Below are 20,816 nucleotides of genomic sequence, written 5' to 3'. Positions count from 1 at the left end.
TTAGTTAATGGTGTAGATGCGGTTAATTTGGGATGCGACGAATGAGAGAGATTAATTGTGACATAAATTTTCCAATAAGCAACGAATTTTATTGTATTTTTATACGTCCATTGTCTTAGCATTTATTTTTATACGAAATTGGTTGCATTTTTTATTGCCTTAGCCTTCGTTTTTAATTACTATCTATATTTGTTTTTCCGTATTAGAGCATAGGTGGTATGGTGCAGCTCATCTGCCAGGTCATACTGGGCTGACATTCCTTGTTGGACGAGGAACAGATGTCAATGAATGAATGGATACTGGCCTTGGCACCCGGGAGGGAAGCCTCGTGCACGCAACGCATGGACCCATTTGGCCTTCTCGGCTGCCTTCTTCTTTTTTCGGCAAACGGGCTAACATTTTTAATGTTAATATAAACTTGATAACACTACAAGTTTAGCATTACCATGTAAGAGCAAGTGCCCCAATATATATATAGAGAGAGAGATTTGAAAATCAAATGATACAACAGATCTAAAAATAATAAAAATGATGATAATATTGAAACCCCAGAAGAGGAATATCATTATAATTCGATAAATCTATGTGCATATGTAAAGAGGAACTTAGATCTGACATAATATGTGTGGGAAATTCTGATTAAATCTACTAAATTTCTCAAATCTCACAAAAAAAGGCGAAAAAGCAAAAAAAAAAAAATCCTCTCACAAAGATATCCTAGCAAAAAATAAATTTTCCACTAAAAAAAATCAAGAGGAGAGAATATTTCACTAGGAAATCTTAAGAAAAATTTATTCAAAACAAAAGAAATAAAACCTAAAAGAGAAGGCTTCCTAAGACCAAATTGTATGATCCATCTTCCACGAGAGACCTAAATGGGATTTTGATCGGAAGAATTTTAGAGAAAAAAGATAAAAAAAAAAAAAAAGAGTTTTAAAGGGAGGAGGAGGATGGGCATGAAATACCATATGATAGAATTCAAGTCTTCATATTAATAACCCCGAGTTTGCATTTGGATGTGCTAAAGCGCTTTTCTTGCATTTCGAATTCGCAGTTGCAATGATTCGAAAACCATTCCGTACAAAGGACAATATTATTGGATTTATTAAAATTAAGATCTTAAAGATACTCCAAATTCTGTTTAAACAATTCAAAAACTCAAGAAACCCCAAATTCAAGAATCATTTCTTCAGCTAATCCGTATCCCGCAGATTATGTGCCAGTACTGACGCAAACAAGTACTCAACACCAGGATATCTTGAGAAAAATGAGTATTCGAATTTTGTCAATTGTAAACTCCGAGATAAACAAGTCCTCTGGGCTCTAATTGGGTGGAAACATGAAACGACATACATTTTCCTTTTTTCGGTAGATCCCAATTTCTGATTTCCAAAAAGATACTTCAGAAATTTCTCCAGTGGATGTCATGTTTGGTCCAAAACGGGATTCTTGATTGATGGAAGATTCTGTCAATTGTCACGGTCGGGATTAAGCCTTAAGGAAGGGGGGATTCTTTACGGCGGGCCGACACTCCCTTATGCTTTGGTTATGGGTACAGACGAAAACTTTGTCGATAATGGATTGAAATTCTGATGGATAACAAATCAGTTTGACGCAACATTTATCGGAAAAATTGTTTTAAGAAATTGCCCAAAATCCAAATGTTGCTTTCACCTGGTTAACTTCAAATTAGAAACAGCAAGTTATTTCTATCAACTACGCTAAAACAAACAATTATGCAACCAGAAATTAAAGTTTTAAAGAAATCTAGGCCAGAAACTATTGTTTCTAACGTCCGACTGGGACTGCATTTTCACTATAGCTGGTTCGACTGATCAGATCACTCAACACGAAAAGCAGCAGAAAAAAAAAAAAAGAATAAATGAAATTAGGATAATACGATCTCATAACATTAACATCCAATAAACACTTAAGTTTGAATCTGTTATAATTGGTATAGTCAAAATTAGTGGAGTAATTTAAGTCCGAAAGGTCTCGTTTTCTGATATAATCCATATAAATATCCACATCCATTTTACGATTTACGACTAATTCTATTCGAACTGCATGAGTCCTTACAGAAAAGCTCTCCCAATATATTTATTTTTTCCATTCTCATGGGTTTCAAATCCTAAGGCCTCGTGCATCATGTTTTCTTTTGTTTTGCTCTGGAAAAGCCTGCTTGTTACAAATTTGGTTCGGTTTTTTCTTAAATGGACCACACAAGAATAGGAGACAATAATAATGTTTTCAACCCTGTGGACACCTGGATCCAATGTTTTCACTGGGTAACAGTTGCACCCATTTTTGCATTTATGTTTACTTCCTCCGATCCATATTAGTACATGGAAGATTTAAGATGGAAAAGGACACTGGCTTTCTGCCTTGTCTATTTGAGTCTTTTATTGCCCTCGGGCCAAATTTGGTGATCAGGCAAATTGCATAATACTTACCATATGGCACTATTAATTTCTAATCAGACCACAATTAGGCAATGAGTTTGGCATGGCTAGGTTGGCCTTTTCATTTCTGTACTTCAAGAAAGTTTTTCCTCCACCATGATTACATATTTGCAATCTTTTTTCCTCATCTTTTTTTTTTTTTTACATATAAAATCGTTTTGATGGGGGGTGGAGGGAAGCTAATATCCAAATCCTAATTGAATCCACCTAGCCAATTGGTTCGACTATAGTAGTAACATCTTGCTACAAGATTTTGCGCATGTGACCATTGGTGACAAATGCATATTTTTGGGGGCCACTTTCATGTGCTACGTGCAGTTGCCCTCCTTTGTATTTTGTAGCCCTCAACTCAACGTGCGAGCCAAAACCCAGAGGACCCTGGATCCCTATTTTATACGAGCCCAAGAAATTTTATGAGTCCAGCTTTTGTGCATGAAATTAGAACAATCATTTGCATGTGTTACTGCTTTAAAGGACTCTTCCTTCGAATCTTTTCAGAAATCCGCATAGAAATTTGCGACTTCAGAGACTACTGATTTACAAAATCTTAAATCTTACCGTCAAGCGTGCAAGTGTTGCTGCAACTAGGCAAATTTTTAGTACCACTCTTTCCTTTTTGGACATCCGTCTAGACTAAACTGGAAACCAGTCTTTCTAACATAGCGAAACCATCATGTCGATAAAAAGTTCAAAAATTTGCCTCTCTTGTATCCTGTTCTCGGATTTCAGTCCTCTGCTGCTGTGATTTACAGGACAGCAGATGATGAAGAAAGGTATAAAAGAGATGAAATTAGGATTTAGACGGAAAAAGAAAAATATAGTACATGGGATGAGATGAGATGGACTGTTGGATCCCAAAACACGAATCTTAGTTCCAAATCCAGAAGATCGACACCAATTTGGATGTTGAACGTTGAAAATGGGGAAAGCCTTTCTTATGATTAATTACAGGGAATATTTCCATAGAATTGAAGCAAAATTCCAGTGCCCAACTTAGAGGGTACCCTCGCTCTAGTACAAAGATTACCTATGGCAAACACATTTGTAGTGGTATGCACTGTGGATTGGGTCGTTCCCCTCCACTGGAACTTGCTCAGCACTACACTTGTACTTGCACCCTCTGCATTCGTTGTACGTGCAGGTTGGCGCCACCGATCCTATCATCAATCTTTTTGAATTCTTGTACATCCTTCCTTTGCCACCAGTCTAAAAATTCGCACAATTTTTGTTGGTAGAAATAGTCAGTGAAACGACATAGACACAAATTAAACTGGTAAATCCACATTGCTAATTTACGTAGAAATGCTTGTCTGCTGCACCTGAAACTGCAATTCCTGTTGGGAAGAAGACATTTGGGTGGCCTTCAAATGATTAGAGCGAGCCAATATTGGAGTTCTTGACCCTGCTACACCTGTAACTGTAAGCCATCAATTAGTATGTAGCACAAAGTAAAGAGGATTGATTAACATTTACTACGCGAACGCCAAATAAATCATAGTAATTCTATGCTGTGTGACAAGAGAAGTGCTGTGTATTGAAATTTGAAGATAATTAACCTTGCAGGACTAGTAGTAGTTCTGTACAGAACAGAATGATGAGGAGCAACAGCAAGGAGGGATACTTAGTCTTTGCCATTCTGGGTTTGCTGCATAAACAAGTTCGATGGAGGAATGGTTCTGAATATACTAATGGGATATGACTGTGGGAAGGAGAAAGGAAGAGATAGAAATGGGAAGGATTGAGGGTTGTGGTTGAGCAAGGACCATAAGAGATAGGCTGGCTAAATATTCAGTACTCGAAAGGGGAGCACACATAGGAGGTCCCCAACTGACAAAGTTCCCATCAAAGGGCTCGTGTAGTACTATACCTAGAATGTGTCTAATGGTTACAAAATTACCCAACACTCGTCCCAGAAAATTTATAATGGGGCTCTGATTCTTTTCAGAGGTTAAAAGTTCAAGGGTTGATTTGAGTTTTGTGGTGCGCTGACGTGTGTGTAGTCTGTATTTGCGGGGGAGGGGTCGCACATATCTTTGTCTACCAGCATTAAGGCCTTCCACACCCAGGCAGGCCAACACGATTGCGTCCTGTCTTCTGCGAAGACTGAAAACTCATACTTGCTGCCTAGTAGAAGAATCAAGAATGTGGAACTATTTGCGTTAGACAAGACAGATTCTTCAACTGTAGCATGGCCGCGACTCTTTACCAGTGGGAAAGGCACGTCTACGTGCGTAAATTCTAAGGCGTAAAAATTCATTTGAAATAGATACTGAGGTTTTACTTATTAGACTTGTAAATGTATGAATTTGGCTCCGATCATCATCACGAGTCAGAATATATTTTCGAGATGATAAGTTGCTCATAGAAATACTTAGAAATGGCCTGTCAACACAATTTTCATATTGGACGTATGATTCAAATACACATTCTTTTACGAGAAAGTGATTCGTTCTTATTAATTGAACCAACTTGTCTTAGTGTTAGACATGGTGCGTGGAGCCATGACCCTTGAGCATATTAAAAAAAAGAAGAACAAGAAGAAGGGCTCTTTCTTCAACCGAGCACTGAAGAATTAATCTTAGGTAGTGACATTTCATTATTGAGGTTAATTACTAGGCCCTACAGGAATGAAAGAAAGGTCAAAAAGTCTTCAAAATAATTGGCGTTTGGTCCTCATCAAGATTCTTTTTTCTTTTGTTCTTCCATACTAGTATTTTGAGGGTGGTCCTGACTCCTGACCGAGAAATCAAATTTGTATCGTTTTGATATGGGAAATTGACAGGGATGTCTTCATATGCGATAGCAGCAATTTGGTGGGATCAAAGGGCGAATGGCGGGAATGGGAGAGGCGGTCTGAGGCTATTATTCTTTCATTTCGTGAACTTCAAGCGTATCATCTACACTCACTCGGCAATGCCAACTTGTACAAACTCGGTCTTCACAAATCACATGCAATGAGATCGCAAAAGTAAATAAATAAACAGATAAACAAAAGAAATACTTACTAGTAAAAAGTAGGGGAAGAGAATTTTCATTTTACCATTTTACTTGTCAAGAAGGAGAAAAAATGTCCTTGGAATATGAAGGCGTAATTGAAGGGAGAATTAATTGTATTTACTAATCAAGTAGGTTTTTTTTTGGTTTTGAAAAACAACAGAATTACAAGCGTAACTGAATATGTGAAGTTGGACGCTCAATCCTATGAGTAGTCCTATGGACTTGCTAGAAAGACCAGCAGATTAAGGGTCTGTTTGGTTGGAAGTAAAATGTTTTCCTTGGGAAAATATTTTCCGTGGAAGTAATTTTCCATGAAAATCATTTCCCTTTCATCATTTTCAGGTGTTTGGTTAGCTTATTGAAAATATTTTCTTACTTCATTTTTCTGATGTTTGTTTAACTTTTGAAATATTTTCACTTTTATCTCTATCTTTACTTTCTACACATTATAACTACATACTTCTTCCCATGCAAAATAAGAAAATTTATCTCATTGTTTAACTTTAAAAAATCTTGGAGAAATGTATATATGAATAAAAAATATCTCCTTAAGTAATAAACAAATTGCTGGCCATTTAGTGTCAAATATCAATCACATGCAATGCTTATTGTGACATATATCTTGCACTCTCACTGCTGAAAGTTTCTCTAGAAAAGAATGTCCCTATTATACATAATTAATTACTAGCATAGGATGAGCAGGATGAGGTTTTTTTTTTATTTTGAATATACTAGGGGGAGGGTTGGGTTGGGTTGGGTGGTACGGGGGAGGGAGTGTAAGGAAGAGGTCTTGGGTTCGAGTCTTCCTGTTTACACTAAAAAAAAAAAAAGAACATACTACAAGATGTTTTCAGTAAGTTTGGAACATACTACAGGCGAGATGCATGCATTTCAGAAAACAACTTCAGTAAGTTTGGAAGGGAAGTTGTTTTCCATAAGATGAGTGAAAATATTTTACATAGGAAAATGTTTTCAGTAACTTTTGTGCAACCAAACGCGAGAAATTAGGAAAATATTTTCCTGGAAAACATTTTCACCCGAAACAAACGGACCCTAAATGGCATTTGGATCATCTGTAACGAGATATTCCTCATCTGGTGTGGGACACAAAAGAATCACTCAAATATCAGATATCTATCTGGTCTGAAAGACAGACATGCTTGGGACCAAAAATGATATTTGATCATGTGAGAATGCGAAAGAAAAATGCGAAGAAATTTATTTTCATCAGCAATTTTTTCAAACTTAGAAACTTATGACTACCGTATTAAGATTTGCCACTTATAATGCAAGAGTTTATGTCAGATCAAACTTTCGAAACAAGCACCATCAATTTTAAACCTGTTCACGCAACATTTAGCATTTTTGTGCAAATCGGTTTGAATTATACTCAATAAATTCAGATGTTAATATATTTAGACGCGTTTGATAACGAAATATTTAAATTAATTAAATGGCACTGAATTTCGTAGATAAAACTTGCTTTCAAAAAGTAAGTGATAAGCTATTTACTTATCATTTAATATGATACACACTCAAAATGTATTAGATTTAGAACTTAACAATTCAATAATTTAATGGATTCAAATTTCCATTTATATTTAACGCATCTTAAGTACACTAAAGTTGAGACTCTAAAAGTTAGAGATACTGAGTTCAATTCTTCTATTTTTCTTTTCCACTTCTTAAATTTCACCCAACCCCACTCCGCCTCATCCCTACTTTTAAAAGGAATTTTTTTTTAAAAAAAAGGCATAGTAGACTACAAAACTTACTAAATTAGGTAAGGAAAAAATAAGGAGGACTTTCATGCCCTTTAGCTAGTCAAGCATGACCTTTCTGTTCATGAATTATAACTTCGTCTATTTAATTTGGACGATCATTAATTATCCTTAATCAAACACTAGCACACTGTCAGCCCCAGTTCTGAAAATAAGGCCTTGTTTGGATTGTCATTTTTTTTTTCAAAAAACTTTTAGATTTTTTGTGAATGTATTTCCCAATCATCTTTATATCTCATATATATTAAATCGTTATAATACATTTTCTTTAAGAACCTTCAAAAAAAATAGCAATCCAAACCGGTTCTTAGATTTAATTTGAGCCAAATCAAATACTAAAAAATCATGTAAGAATTTACCCTAAAAGTTCTTGAGTTAGACAATATGGATTGACCAAAATTGTTGGGTTACACAATTTGCAAGCAAGATCGAATTTTGTAATCCAATCTAATATTATCCTAGTCTGATTGGGCATGCTAACAAATTTTAAAAATAATTTGTTATAAAGTATTACAGTGCAAACAAATGCAACTCTATTTCTAGTTGCTTTGAAAAATCTCCCTTTTTTTTTTTTTTGTTGGTGTTACTGATTGGAAAAACCGTTAAGATGGGGAAACTCCCGCGAATTCCCAACTTTTGAAGAATACCAAACCCCCGCCGCAGTTTCTCTCCCTCCGAAGCGTCTTTGCAATGGCTGATGGCAATACCCAGAGCTAGAAACAATCCCTTTCCTTCCCATTCAAATTTCCAAACACCCTCTTCTTTCATCTTCCTCTTCTCAATCCTCCCAATGGCTTCTCAAGCAAAGTATCCTCCCCCTCCCTCTTATTCCTCCACCACCATATATTTACCAAACCCCACACATCTTACCATTACAAGCCGAAGAACAAGCTGTAGCAACCTTGATTGCAAACTAATTATCTTCAACCTTCTTTTTCAGCACCACTCATTGAACGCTTTTTATCACCAAAATGGAATCAGAAAATGCCGAGAAGCTGAACCTTTTCAAGTACTCTAAACGGGTCATCTTGAAAGATATTGTCGGCAGGGATGATGGAGGAGCGGGGCTGCTTGGACGGAGAGTAGTCATTGGTGGATGGGTTAAGTCCTCTAGGGAGATTAAGAAAGACCCTCCTAGTATGGTAGATACTGATGCCGTTGGACCCAAAGATGCGAGTTGTGTGGAACTTATGCAGTCTAGGATACCTTTTCTCAGGTCCATTCTTAAGGTTTTAGGTGGCGGAGATCATCGGATTCGTGACAAGTTGGATTCTGTAACTCCTAAACCACCGCAACCTTCAATTTCCGTTCTGCAAATTAGTGATGGATCTTGTGTACGAACTCTTCAGGTAAATAAATTATAAATTCCTCTGTTTTTAGATAGTGTTCAACACTAGCTCCTTCGAACTCGATTTTACATGATTTCCGTAGAATGAGACCCTCCCTTTTGCGCTTTTTTTTTTTTTGGTAAATATATCTTTTTTTTTTGGTGTTTGTGCTCTCTTTTAGGTTGCGGTGGACTCAGCTTTAGCTTCTCCAAGCCAAATCATGCCTACTGGAACTAGCATACTAGCAAAAGGTATATTGCAGCAGCCATATTTGCCGGGGAAGCATGTCGTTGAGCTCAAAGTCGAGCAACTTCTACATGTGGGGATTGTTGATCCGGACAGCAGGTATCCTTTGTCCAGGAAACGTTTGCCCCTGGAAATGTTAAGAGATCGTTCCCACATTCGGCCTCGGACAACTACGGTAAATACTTGCCTTTCGTTGTGCTCATTGCCTTCGAGCTTTACCATAAATTATTGGGTTTAGATGGAATTTGGGACTTTATCCCTCGATCAATCAAAGGGCATGGCAACCACAAGGAAAATTTTTAAGTCCAATCCACATAGACTAAGAGATCTGGTTGTTTATAGTTGGAAACAAAGTTATGGAAAAATTAAACATGGAATCAGCCAAATAATCAGAATATTAGTAAAGTTTCAGCGGCGACAAATAGCAGCATTTCCTGGCCATACATCATTCAAGAGAAATAGTTGTTCATCTTATAAATGGGTTGACACATTCTTTACAATCACTAAATGAGGACCAGATTTTCCACTAAGGAGTTAGGACCGCTTTTGCCTTGATATTGTGACGCTCCAATTTTTAAATTTTGAGTAATTTGTTGGAAATATTGCAGGTTGCATCTATAACACGAATCAATAATGCTCTCACTCAAGCAACTCATACCTTCTTCCAGAATCATGGGTTTCTTTACGTGCAAGTGCCCATAATTACATCCTTGGACACTGGAGGATTTAGCAAGAAATTTCAAGTGACAACTCTTTTTAACAAAGAAACAGTACAGGGCCAAAATATTGTGGATAATACTGCCGGTGTCAGCCTTGATAATATCAAGGCTTCTATCAAGGAAAAAAACAGACTAGTTGAAGAACTGAAGAGGAGTGAAAGCAATAAGGAAGCTCTAGTTGCTGCAGTCCAGGATCTGAGAAAAACAAATGAACTTGTGGCACAGTTGGAAGCAAGAGAGAAGGCAAAATCTGAAACATCACTAAGAACAGAGAAGCTCAATTTCTCTGAAGATTTTTTCTCTCGCCCGGCATATCTCACAGTTTCAGGTCGCCTTCATTTAGAAAGCTATGCGTGTGCCCTTGGAAGTGTTTACACATTTGGACCTAGATTTCAAGCTGAAGAGTCGGAATATTCCAAGAGGTTATTAGCTGAAATGTGGATGGTTGAGCTCGAAATGGCTTTCTCGGAACTGGAAGTATAACTTTTCTTTTCTTCCCCAAGATGTTATCTTGCTCTCTCTCTCTCTCTCTTTTTCCCACTGATCTGTTCTGGGTCAATTTTTGCCCACTTCCAATATGCTTTACAGCTGCCTAGTTTATTTCTTATTGCCATTGTTATTAACAATAGCAACTTTTGCATTCCCATGGCATCATCAAGGATGCCATGGACTGTGCAGGTGACTTGTTGAAATACATGTGCAAATGGATTTCGGATCATTGTCCTGATGACCAAAAATTTTTATCAAAGAGAATTGACCAAACTCTTGTAGATCGCCTCCAATCAATTGTTTCAGGCTCATTTGAAAAGATAACATACGCCGAAGCAGTCGAAATTTTGAAACAGGTACAATCTATCAGTTTGTCTATTCTAAAATTGTTATTCTCGGCATTTAGCATACTTATCCTACAATCCGACTCAACTTTCTGAATCAGGTGCCGGGTAAGAAATTTGAAGCCAAACCAGAATATGGTTTTACTTTAACTGAAGAACATGAAAGGTACACAGTTTCTGGCAGTTGTTACTCATATTTTTCCATGGAACTGCATATTGGTAAACTTCATGTCCCTTTTATTATTTTTGCAGTTATCTTGCAGACGAGTTCTATAAAAGGCCTGTTATTATCTACAACCAACCAAAAGAAATTAAGCCTTTCTATGTGCGCCTAAATGATGATGGGAAAACAGTTGCTGCATTTGATGTTATTTTACCAAAGGTAAGATTAGGACACAACTTTAAATGACTAGAAATTTGTGCAGCGAGGTGTCAACCATCCTTCGTCTCGAGTTGAACTTAATTTAATCTAGTAGAGATTTATTTCATTTCTTAGCTGAGAATAATTATACTCAGGTTGGAGCGGTGATACGAGGAAGCCAAAATGAGGAACGCTTCGATTGGTTAAGCCCAAGGTGAAGAACCCTGTCCTTTGTCAATTAGATTTCACCTCTAATTAGTAAACATAGTAATACTTGTGGGGTTCATAATGTTGACCACTCCAGTTTATAGTCAGCCTGAAACTTATTTACCTGTTATCTTTCTGAATGTATCTTTTTTTTTCCCCCGGTGGGGTTATGCTTGGGTTTGACAATGTCATACGTTACTGGGCGGGATGTATTGTGCAGGATGAAAGAACTGGGCTTGACGAACCGAGAATACGAGTGGTACTTGGATCTTCGCAGACAGGGAACAGTCAAACATTCTGGCTTCAGTGTGGCGCTCGACTCATTAGTTCTTTATGCTACTGGCCTCAATGATATCAAAGACGTTGTTCCTTTCCCCAGAATCTATGGCAACGGCAATCACTAAGTTTGTAGCAGACGACCAGCGAAAGGCATGAAGAACTCTTTGTACATATATGTGTTGTCTGGCAATAAAGCTGTCCATTTATTTGCAGACATGTAAATTACATGTAGTGAATCATATGTAAGAGATACAGAGAGAGATGATTAATAAAATACAGAATACAGTTTCTTTATTTGACTCCTCTTTAACATGACATTATAGTTCCAGGTATGGTGAACCCTGGAGGGATTTTATTTCTTGTTACCCTGACAAGGGCTCTTACGAATCAAGAGGATAGTAAAACGGATAAATTTCATAACGAACATAGCAGCTGCCATATAGGACTCGACATCCAACAGTTTTCTCATTGTTGCAGAATTTGGAGAAGTTGCCAATGGCTATATTCAGACAATCGGAGCAAGAACGTCGGGACAAATCCCTGGTGCACTGGGTCAAGGCATAAATAGTAGCATTAGATGCGACACTAAAACTCTTTCCCCTGCCAAGCCCTTCATTTGCAGGCACAACAGCCTCAGAGCTGACCTTGCTTATAAGAGCATCTAGTTGTTTCTTGAAAGCAGAGGGATGTTGTGGATGATCATTATTGTACAAGTTGGCAAAGCTAGATGGATCAACTTTTCCAAAGAATTGGTCGTCGTCAAACCTTAGGATGCAGTTATCATTCTGCCAAAGCCAGGCATCAGTCTGGTTTTGACAATTTGTGCGAATGTTTTTGGCTGCATCTTGAATGCAGTTTGTGCAATCTGTGCTGTTCACGTCTCCTCTGCATTGTCCCAAGCCGTAGACTTTGTCTGTACCTTTGCCATAAGTGGCAATGCTGAAACGATTCTGAGAAGTGCTTGAGGCTAGTTCAGCCACCAAGCTATCGATGTTTGCGGACATTTGGGCTGTGGGTATTGTTGAATTGTCACTGCAGTTCTCAACACTAACGTCTGCAAGGACTGCAAAAATGCAGCTGCTGAGGAATAGCAAGAAAATAAAGCGAAACAAAGCCATATTTCTGATTTCAGTTGTTGCAATTTTCACTTGCATTTGCTTTCTCTATGCTGCTATATTTTTTATAGGAGAAAATATTTGCGCGTCTCTATTGCCAGCTAATTGTCTATTCCTAGAAAAAAACGGCAAGAACAGCCGGAGCATGATACCGGCTGCAGATTTTCTTGACTTGCTGCTGGTCAAAGTAAAGCATTCAATCTTCTGGAAATCCTATCCAGAAAATAATAATACTAACAATAAATGAACAACTATTGCAAAATTCAACGAAAGAGAGAAAGGCCCACAGAATATGGATTAGTGGCAAAATTTTGTTGTTTTCTTTTATATATATATATATATATATATATATATATTTTAAATCCAACATTTGTAAAGCAGCACTAGCCAGTATTTCTCAAAGGGCCACACGAGTTCTTGTGATGAATAATAAATTCTACTAGTAGATAGACATGACGACGGTTCCAGAACCGACGGTTCTGGTTCTTCAAAGAAGTAGAACCAGAACCGTAGAACCAGAACCGCACCATATAAGATGGTTTTGGTTCTGGTTCCAGAACCGCATAGTTTTGATTTCGGTTCCTTATGGTTCTGATTCCGGTTCCGTATGGTACCCTACAATTTTATTTAATTTTTTATTCTTACCAATTTTAATACGAATATAACAATATATTTAAAATTTCAAATAGAATGTACAAAAATAAATACAAAATAAAGATCATATTTTAATTTTATTATTATTCTACAAAGTAAGAAGTAATAAATAGACAATACAAATTTTATGAAAAGTACATTACATTGTCAAATTAACAAATACATTACACTATCAAATGGTTGTCATGTGTTGACTTTCTTGAGTTGGACAATCATCAATGTTGAAGATTTCATTTGAAGAAATATTGCAAAAAATATTTGTTTGCTTGCTTGATTTTGAAGATGAGCTACTACCATCAAAACTTGCCATTTTTTGATAGCAAATAAGCAAAAAAAAAAATTTGTAAGTAATAATTTAATACTTACAAATTATAATGATAGATATTAGACGAATAGAAATAATTAAATAATTAGTAAAATATATAGAAAGTCCATAAAATTTAAACTTTCTTAAAACCTATTAAACACAACTAATTTTTTTGAATTATCTCACTACTTATATTAATTATTTTTAACAGTTCTGGAACCGGCGGTTCTGGTTCTGGTTCTATTTTTTAGAGAACCAGAACCGGAACCTTTATCCAAGGTTCTGCCACGGTTCTAGTTCCATGGTTCTAGTTCCGATTCTGATCCGGTTCCAAACGATCTGGTTCCGGTCCGATTCCCGATTCCAAATGGAACGATGGCTATGCCTACTAGTAGAGTAGGGAAAAACATTGCATTAAAAGTAATCATGAAATTTAGAGTGCAATAGTTACTAGCCCAAAAATTGCTGTTGTCCATGTAAAATCCAACTGTATACCTTATCCTCAGATGAATTTTGACTTAATCCAAGTCATAAATACTGAATAAGGAAAGAGTTATTTCTTGTTGGATGTAACTGGGAATATGGGATTTGGACGGGTTGCAGCTGGGGATGAAGCATTTGAGACCGAAAGACAATAAACTGGTCAATAACACCGCTTGATTATTGGAACGCTTGTGGGATTACAAGACTAAGTTACCGCGTATGCATTTGTTCAAATACTAATAATATACTGCACTAGCGTAAGTATTCTGGTAATTGCCTACTAAATATAATTAAACATTAATATCATCGTTGATCTTCTTTCTTCCAAATCCAGAGAAGACCCAGTCGGAGGAGCTCTCCATTATTCTCCTCCCGTGTAGTGTAGGTGTATTTTCGGGAGGAAGAAGCGCACGAAACCCAATCAATTTAGGTGGGATTGAATCCGGAATTAGAAAGCAACTCTTATAAATTAGTATAACCGTGTGACTTAGCAGGTGCTCAATACCACTCTGCCGGACAGGTTTCAAATGTAAATTTTTTTTTGGAAAAATAGAATTAATTTAAGGGAAAGTGCCATAATGTAAGAGGTACAATAAATATGAATGTATGTTTTTAGATGTTTTAACAAGTGCAGTTTCAAATTATAATTAGCGGGAACGGGAAAAACTAGATGATTTTCTATTGGGAAGGATCCTTCTTTCTTGTGTCAAATTTTTGTAATCCGAAAGGCTTTAAGTCGAACATCCTTCAAATGTCTCAGTACAGATTACTCAAAAATTGATCTTTTTCTTTACTTCAGACGACTTTTAATCTCTTTTTGTTTTCTTAAAACATCCTTTTCTGTTAAGGTTCTTTTAGATCTCTTTGTTTTCTTAGGTTTTGTTGTATCCTACCTAAATCTAGATCAATACGTCATTAAGCATTTTGCCATAAACATATCGATTTAATCCCGTTAGAATATAAGTTTATCAGCTTTTGCTTTTGATGAAATTAAAAGGAATTAGATGGCATTTGATTTTATTCGAGTATCCGTATTTATACCATGTAATTACATCTATGCTTTTCTCTCCAACCCTTTTTAATTTTCTTTTTTTTGGGTTCTAGGGAACAGTAGCACGGAGTAATTCTTTTTTAAGCCTTAGAGCGTCTAACACAAAATGTTTAGTCGGAGTGCAGGACTCAGGGCATAACAACAGTACATATTGGCAAACCAGCACTGACAATTTGCTTCTCGGGATTCATCAGTTATCCTGCCAATGACATGGTAGATTATTGAGTGTGTACATATGTATATAAATGGAATGCGAGAACGATGCCATACGAGGATTTGTCGACAATGACACGGAACAGAAACTGAGTATTACTGAGCATAAAATTCAGTGAAGAACTGAATCTGTATAATAAGCATATGTTATGCGTTTAAGGCTTAATAACTGTGGACGAGTGGTAGTACTTCATGGGCATATTGACTAAGGTCTCTTTTGGGTCGAGAGGGAAGAAAAACGGATATAACTCATAACGGACGATGCAGCTGCTGTAGAGAACTCGGCATCCTTTCTTGTTATTGCAGAAGGTGGGGAATTCCCCGATTGCTATGGCCAAGCACTGTTCGCAAGAAAGCTGCGAGAGGTCCCTTGTGCATTGAACCAATTCATATAGAGTCAAAAATGGTGACAACTCTTTCTTTCCTCTCCCTAGCCCGTTGTTTCCAGGGGCAACAGCCTCTGAGCTGATCTTATCCGACAAATTTCCGAGTTCTTTGTTGAAAGAGTCAGGATCGGTTACATTCTCAACATTGTAGAAGAATATCCCGATTGATGTATCAACGCGCCCGAAGAATTTCTCGGTGTCATATCTTAGAAAACAGTAATCATACCAAATTCGAGCATCAGCTTGAGTCGGGCAAAGTTTGCGAATTTGTTTCGATGCATCTTTGATGCAGCTCGAGCAATCTTCGTTGCTCACATCTCCTCTGCATTGTCCCAGGCCAAAGACTTGGTCTTTGGCTTTGCCATAGGAGCTGGTGCTGAAACCATTCAGGACAGTTCCTGATACCAATTCAGCCAACAAGCTATCGATGTTTGCTGACAACTGGGGGCTGTTTATTGGAGAATTGTCATTGCAAAACTGACTCCAAAGCTCTGCGGATTCAGCTGTGCAGATGAAAAGTGCTGTTAATAAGAGAAGAAGCTTATGAAAGGAAGCCATGATGAGTTGATGATATGTAACTGAATGTCAAGTTGGGTGTCCACTCTCCAGCAGGTCTCCCCCTTTATATCGGGTAAATCAAATATCTTGGTGGCCAGCTCTTGGATTGAATTGGTATATGGTGGAGGATGATGAAGCTGGCAGACATTTTTGACTTGGAGAGCAAATTAGAGCTACCATTCGTGTCCCGGTAAAAGTTGACGAGTTATATTCTTCTAGAAATGTTACCCAGAGAGAGAGAGTGTGTGTGTGTGCGCGCCTCTTCAGCCTGAAGGGTGGCTTTCTGCAGTAATTGGTGCAAAATCTTCCAAGTTTTTGGAAACAAAAACCTTTCCAAACAGTAGTATTTTATTCGTTTTTGGCAAATCAAGAAACGAATAAAATTTGGCAACTTGAAACCCCAAAATTTTACGTTTTAAGGGTGGTTAAATACGATCTTAAGTTTTTGATCTTCAACAATCATATTTAATTGCCGAACATTATTGCGAAAATTAGCAAGCTACCCATCTTCAGAACCCTACCTTGCCAAGACATTTTAGTCACTGAGACTGAATCCAATTATTAGCGTTTGCTGTCGCCGGTCGCTGACCAGTTGTATTATCTAGATGTTTGGATCCAGTAACATCTGGAGCTGGATATACTTCTCTCCAAAGAGCAAAATTGAGAAAAAGTCCCCTCGTAAGACCTAGGTACGTAATTAAGCAAGAGAATTTCTTACAACATTAAAAGAAAAGTCTTGCTTCAGCTTGGGGGCAAATCCATTGAAATATGCGCGTGATGTGGCAGACCAAAATGTCCCCACCAAACACCTTGAATTTGATCAGTGGAAGATTATATCTCACACACACACGCACACTGCAACACAGGAGGATGCATAAATAATGTATATCTCCATCTCTGGCTATAATCGAGTTAAATTCAACAATTGAAATCGTCTAAGGAAGCCAAGTGGGTGGGGACAGGGGTTGGAGTCCGCATTAGTGGCTATTCAATTTCAATGTTGAAAGATAAGCTCCTCAAAGTTGCACAAGGACCAATGGATATGGAGGAGCTGATAGTTATAACTTTTAAGCATACAATTATTGGTAGTTTGCATTGGCAAGTTTGCCCTGAATTCTAGAGAAGCAAAGATGAAAATCGGCATTTTGTGGCCATCAGCTCTTCAAGGTTTATTTTTGTTTTGTGGGCTCTTCCATCTTTTCTACTGCTGAAACTGACTTGTACTGAGGGAATATTCATCCATTCTTTCTTTGTATGCAACTGAGGATAATTTGGACAAATGCTTAGCTTCAGTTTACTGTTTTCATCTTCACTGCCCATTTGTATCAGATTCTATCAATTTCCGGTGATCAATCATTGGTCAGGATCATAAAATATTGAGTTGAACGTAATATCTTCTTGTCAGGATAAAGATTAGAAGCTGGCTGCCTGCTCCCACTCCATCTCCACTCTCCACCCGGACCAGTAGGTGTTGGATCTTGCAGTATTGTCTCACAGTATAAAATTGCAAACGAACATTCTAATCTGTCGCCTGCATCCTATCCTCAGGATAACCCCATCATGTAGCTATTTCTCGCGTCTTAAAACATGCATGTTTTAGGAGAGCAAGAACCCCAGACCCCATCTTTATTCATTTATTCACCGTCTGTATGAGAGGCAACAGCAATCTAATTCCGTTCAGCAAACTCTCGTGACTGACTTTATTAACATCGTACAAAGTCAGATCCAGGAAACATAAAAAGAAAAATTTTATTAAGGGTAGGGTGTTATTAGCCTTTTTATATCTTTTAAGATGAATTCGTAGGCGATAATCGAGAAGAATTTTAGATTTACATATTGAGATTTTAGATTGCAACCAAAGAGGAATTAAAAACTTTTTCCTTTTTTCACAAAAAAGAAATGTCTTTATCCGTCAATTACGCAGTTTATCCCTGCTAACTTCACTCCGCTGCAAAAAAAAAAGGCTCACTGTAAAGTTAAAGAACTTGAAAACTCCCAACCTTTATTTCCTCCCATTCCCATTCTCCCAGCTTGTCAACCCTCGCTTCTTCTCTCTCTCACAAGCCGGACGTCTCCTCCTTTTGCTCTCCTCAAACAAGAAGAAAAAAAACCCTCCACCGCCCCCGAGTTCCCGACCAACGAAAGCAAGAAGATGGCCGAAGAAGAATTTGAGGAGTATCTCTTCAAGATTGTAGTGATTGGGGACTCAGCAGTGGGCAAATCCAACTTGCTCTCCCGCTTTGCAAGAGATGAATTTGACCATAATTCCAAGGCCACCATTGGGGTGGAGTTTCAGACCCAGGTGGTTGAAGTTGATGGCAAGGAAATTAAGGCCCAAGTTTGGGACACTGCTGGCCAAGAACGTTTCAGGGCTGTCACTTCTGCTTACTATAGAGGCGCTGTTGGGGCCCTCATTGTCTATGATATCAGCAGGAAAACAACTTTCGAGAGTATCAAACGATGGCTGGATGAGCTCAATAGTAAGCGTTTTGATTTTATGTTTTGATTTTTTTATGGGATTTGTGAGATTGTAGCTATTTTTTTCCCGGTGATTCTGGAAATGGCTAAAGGTTCAATCTTTGTTGAGTCTTCGTTTACATCTGAGCATTGTAGTGTTTTTGTTAACTCATATTCTGCATTTAGGAGTTGGGAAGTGGCTAAAGGTTTGATCTTTTTGTGGGGGTCTGGATCCAATCTGAGGCTACTAGTCTTAATATTCTTCTTTTCAACCTTTTATGCTATTTTTATCTTTTATCGGTTGCTTTTCATTTTTGGATAGTTGGTTAATCAATTCAAGATATAGTATTAGTTTTCTGAGATAAAATTGTAGAATTAAATCTGTTATCGTCTTCTGAATTAGAGATTTATGTTCAACTTTTTTGCTGCTAATTCTGATATTGGAGTAGATTTAGCAAAACTGCCAAGTGATTCTAGTCAACCCAAAATGCTATGCTACTTATATTAATTTTGGATGATGAGCAAAGCTGTGAACAGTGCCAGGTCCCCTGAATTTGATGCTTCTTGCAAGTAGAAGAAGTTTATCATGTTTCTGTGCCGTTGAAAACAGATGGTAAACATATCTGCTTGCCTCGTCTTTTGTTTTGTGTTTAAGAATAAATCACTAATGCAAGAACCAAGGACCTTCTCTCCAAGAAGATAACTAGTCCTATAACTTGACCTCCCATAAATAAATACATTTCAGAGGTACATTTGGAGATGGTATTTTCTTAGCAAAGTGTTGCAATAAGCATGACAAGCATGCTGCAGCAGGATTTTGATGATAAACAATTGAGTTGATATATTAAGGCATGCTGATCGTGTCTCAGGTTAACCATGAGAAAGCTTTTTGTGTACTATCTTCAATCACCTCATGGACCCTGAAAGAGGAAAACCAAATGATGAAGAATGAAACCCCTGAAAAAGTTGCACAAATTGCATTTAGAGCATCAAAGTTAAAATTCAGCATTTTTTTTAGTCTGTGAGACTCAGATGGCTATTTTTCTTTCTTTTCATTTTTATTTTGTATTTTTTAGGTATATGGTTATTTTTCTGCTTCATTTAAAGTTCTTGTTTTGCTTGTAGATTGTTTGGATGCCTTTACTTTTTTGTCAACAATCAGCTGCTATTATCCCCTTTAATTGTAAGACAAAATTACTTTCCCATCTAATATTGATCATGCATCCCTCCACAGGTTGAGAGTCATTAATCCATTCTTGATGCCAAAAAAAATGTCTGTTGATAATATACATGTGGTTGAGCAGCTCTTCTGCTTCTTTTTTAATTCTGACGTGTAGGCTTCTGAATGAAGATTCAGTATGAATATATTCTCCCCCCCCCCCCCCCAACCCAACCCCTAAACACACAACCAAAAAAAAAGAGAGATGAAGAAGAAGAAGAAGAAGAGAGATTCATATGAAGACTGGTCTCTAATGGTTAATGAGTTTTGACTTCTGATGGGACGATCTTGCAGCTCATTGTGATACCACTGTAGCGAGAATGCTGGTTGGGAACAAGTGTGACTTGGAGGACATTAGAGATGTCAGCGTGGAGGAGGGAAAGAGCCTTGCAGAAGAGGACGGATTATTCTTCATTGAGACATCTGCACTAAACTCGACTAATGTAAACGCTGCTTTCGAGATAGTCATCCGAGAGATATACAACAATGTTAGCAGGAAAACTCTCAACTCAGATTCCTACAAAGCTGAATTATCCGTCAATCGTGTCAGCCTGGCAAATGGGATTGACTTATCCAAGCAAAACAAAAGTTTTTCCTCTTGCTGCTCCAGATGAGTTTCCATATCTATTGGAGGTTTCATTTCCTTTTCTTACTTTTTATGTCCATGCGAGTCCACTGCAGACGTGCTTTTGAAGCCTCTGTTTAGAGTGTTTTTGTTGGGCGTCCTCATGAGAAACCTCTGGGGATTTAGTGTGACAAAAGATTCTACTTCTGGAATGGTGTTGTGATATTGGCTTCAGTGTCATGGAGTTGAGTAGTCCTGGATGCACGATGGGCAAAATTTGTAGGATACAAATGAACGACATTAGCATGTTGCAATTTATTTATTTTTTGCGGCATGTAAATCTGTGTCATATACGCACTGAGAAATCTGCTGTACTCTACATCTAAATTCCTCTGTAACAGTACGGAGAAAAAGGGGTGATTTTGATTATTTTTGAAAAGCTTTTGACGGCGTTATTTCTCTCTGAACTGTGAACATCTCTTGAGCTTGGAAACAATTCGTATCGTTTTTGTTTTGAAGCGTTGCGAGCGACTCCAACTCAAAGAGGTCACCTTTTTTGTTACATGGATAGTATCCTCTCTTAGGTTGGGGTTGT

General features: G+C 37.6%; 5 protein-coding genes across 6 annotated transcripts; 2 read left to right on the top strand and 3 right to left on the bottom strand.

Annotated features, from left to right (window-relative positions):
• Positions 1 to 3,238: 3,238 nt before the first annotated feature.
• Positions 3,239 to 4,345, bottom strand: LOC113764844. Of its 2 annotated transcripts, none has more exons than XM_027308865.1 (3): positions 4,019 to 4,345; positions 3,782 to 3,879; positions 3,239 to 3,668 (listed from the first exon to the last, which is right to left on the bottom strand). In XM_027308865.1, the coding sequence occupies exons 1-3, from the start codon at positions 4,095 to 4,097 to the stop codon at positions 3,486 to 3,488; spliced, it is 360 nt and encodes a 119-aa protein (XP_027164666.1). In that variant the 5' UTR covers positions 4,098 to 4,345; the 3' UTR covers positions 3,239 to 3,485. The 2 variants fall into 2 exon arrangements, with proteins under 2 accessions (XP_027164666.1, XP_027164674.1); XM_027308873.1 differs by having other exon boundaries at positions 3,782 to 3,873.
• A 3,787-nt stretch (positions 4,346 to 8,132) lies between these two features.
• On the top strand, positions 8,133 to 11,507 carry LOC113750646 (asparagine--tRNA ligase, cytoplasmic 2). The gene is made up of 8 exons (XM_027294627.1): positions 8,133 to 8,589; positions 8,750 to 8,989; positions 9,423 to 10,010; positions 10,193 to 10,378; positions 10,468 to 10,532; positions 10,619 to 10,748; positions 10,883 to 10,941; positions 11,155 to 11,507. The coding sequence occupies exons 1-8, from the start codon at positions 8,212 to 8,214 to the stop codon at positions 11,336 to 11,338; spliced, it is 1,830 nt and encodes a 609-aa protein (XP_027150428.1). The 5' UTR covers positions 8,133 to 8,211; the 3' UTR covers positions 11,339 to 11,507.
• Positions 11,508 to 11,582: 75 nt separating this feature from the next.
• Positions 11,583 to 12,345, bottom strand: LOC113750742 (cysteine-rich repeat secretory protein 55-like). Its single transcript, XM_027294711.1, has one exon. The coding sequence runs from the start codon at positions 12,329 to 12,331 to the stop codon at positions 11,594 to 11,596; it is 738 nt and encodes a 245-aa protein (XP_027150512.1). The 5' UTR covers positions 12,332 to 12,345; the 3' UTR covers positions 11,583 to 11,593.
• Positions 12,346 to 15,116: 2,771 nt separating this feature from the next.
• LOC113781743 (cysteine-rich repeat secretory protein 55-like) lies at positions 15,117 to 16,036 on the bottom strand. The gene has a single exon (XM_027327735.1). The coding sequence runs from the start codon at positions 15,978 to 15,980 to the stop codon at positions 15,192 to 15,194; it is 789 nt and encodes a 262-aa protein (XP_027183536.1). The 5' UTR covers positions 15,981 to 16,036; the 3' UTR covers positions 15,117 to 15,191.
• A 1,887-nt stretch (positions 16,037 to 17,923) lies between these two features.
• On the top strand, positions 17,924 to 20,684 carry LOC113763562 (ras-related protein RABA5b). The gene is made up of 2 exons (XM_027307401.1): positions 17,924 to 18,460; positions 19,951 to 20,684. Exons 1-2 carry the CDS (start codon positions 18,133 to 18,135, stop codon positions 20,268 to 20,270), a joined length of 648 nt encoding a protein of 215 aa, XP_027163202.1. The 5' UTR covers positions 17,924 to 18,132; the 3' UTR covers positions 20,271 to 20,684.
• Positions 20,685 to 20,816: the final 132 nt, after the last annotated feature.

The sequence above is a fragment of the Coffea eugenioides genome, chromosome 1, assembly GCF_003713205.1.
Source record: "Coffea eugenioides isolate CCC68of chromosome 1, Ceug_1.0, whole genome shotgun sequence".
Classification (NCBI taxonomy): domain Eukaryota; kingdom Viridiplantae; phylum Streptophyta; class Magnoliopsida; order Gentianales; family Rubiaceae; genus Coffea; species Coffea eugenioides.
This window is presented reverse-complemented; position numbering and strand designations above follow the sequence as displayed.

Excerpts from the sequence above, each read along its gene's own strand:
- LOC113763562 (XM_027307401.1), top strand. The coding sequence starts at position 18,133 with ATGGCCGAAGAAGAATTTGAGGAGTATCTCTTCAAGATTGTAGTGATT. Across the intron at positions 18,461-19,950 it reads ATGGCTGGATGAGCTCAATA|CTCATTGTGATACCACTGTA; the intron begins GTAAGCGTTTTG and ends ACGATCTTGCAG.
- LOC113781743 (XM_027327735.1), bottom strand. The coding sequence starts at position 15,980 with ATGGCTTCCTTTCATAAGCTTCTTCTCTTATTAACAGCACTTTTCATC.
- LOC113750742 (XM_027294711.1), bottom strand. The coding sequence starts at position 12,331 with ATGGCTTTGTTTCGCTTTATTTTCTTGCTATTCCTCAGCAGCTGCATT.
- LOC113764844 (XM_027308865.1), bottom strand. The coding sequence starts at position 4,097 with ATGGCAAAGACTAAGTATCCCTCCTTGCTGTTGCTCCTCATCATTCTG. Across the intron at positions 3,880-4,018 it reads ACTACTACTAGTCCTGCAAG|TTACAGGTGTAGCAGGGTCA; the intron begins GTTAATTATCTT and ends GATGGCTTACAG. Across the intron at positions 3,669-3,781 it reads AACAGGAATTGCAGTTTCAG|ACTGGTGGCAAAGGAAGGAT; the intron begins GTGCAGCAGACA and ends GCGAATTTTTAG.
- LOC113750646 (XM_027294627.1), top strand. The coding sequence starts at position 8,212 with ATGGAATCAGAAAATGCCGAGAAGCTGAACCTTTTCAAGTACTCTAAA. Across the intron at positions 8,590-8,749 it reads CTTGTGTACGAACTCTTCAG|GTTGCGGTGGACTCAGCTTT; the intron begins GTAAATAAATTA and ends GCTCTCTTTTAG. Across the intron at positions 8,990-9,422 it reads TTCGGCCTCGGACAACTACG|GTTGCATCTATAACACGAAT; the intron begins GTAAATACTTGC and ends GAAATATTGCAG.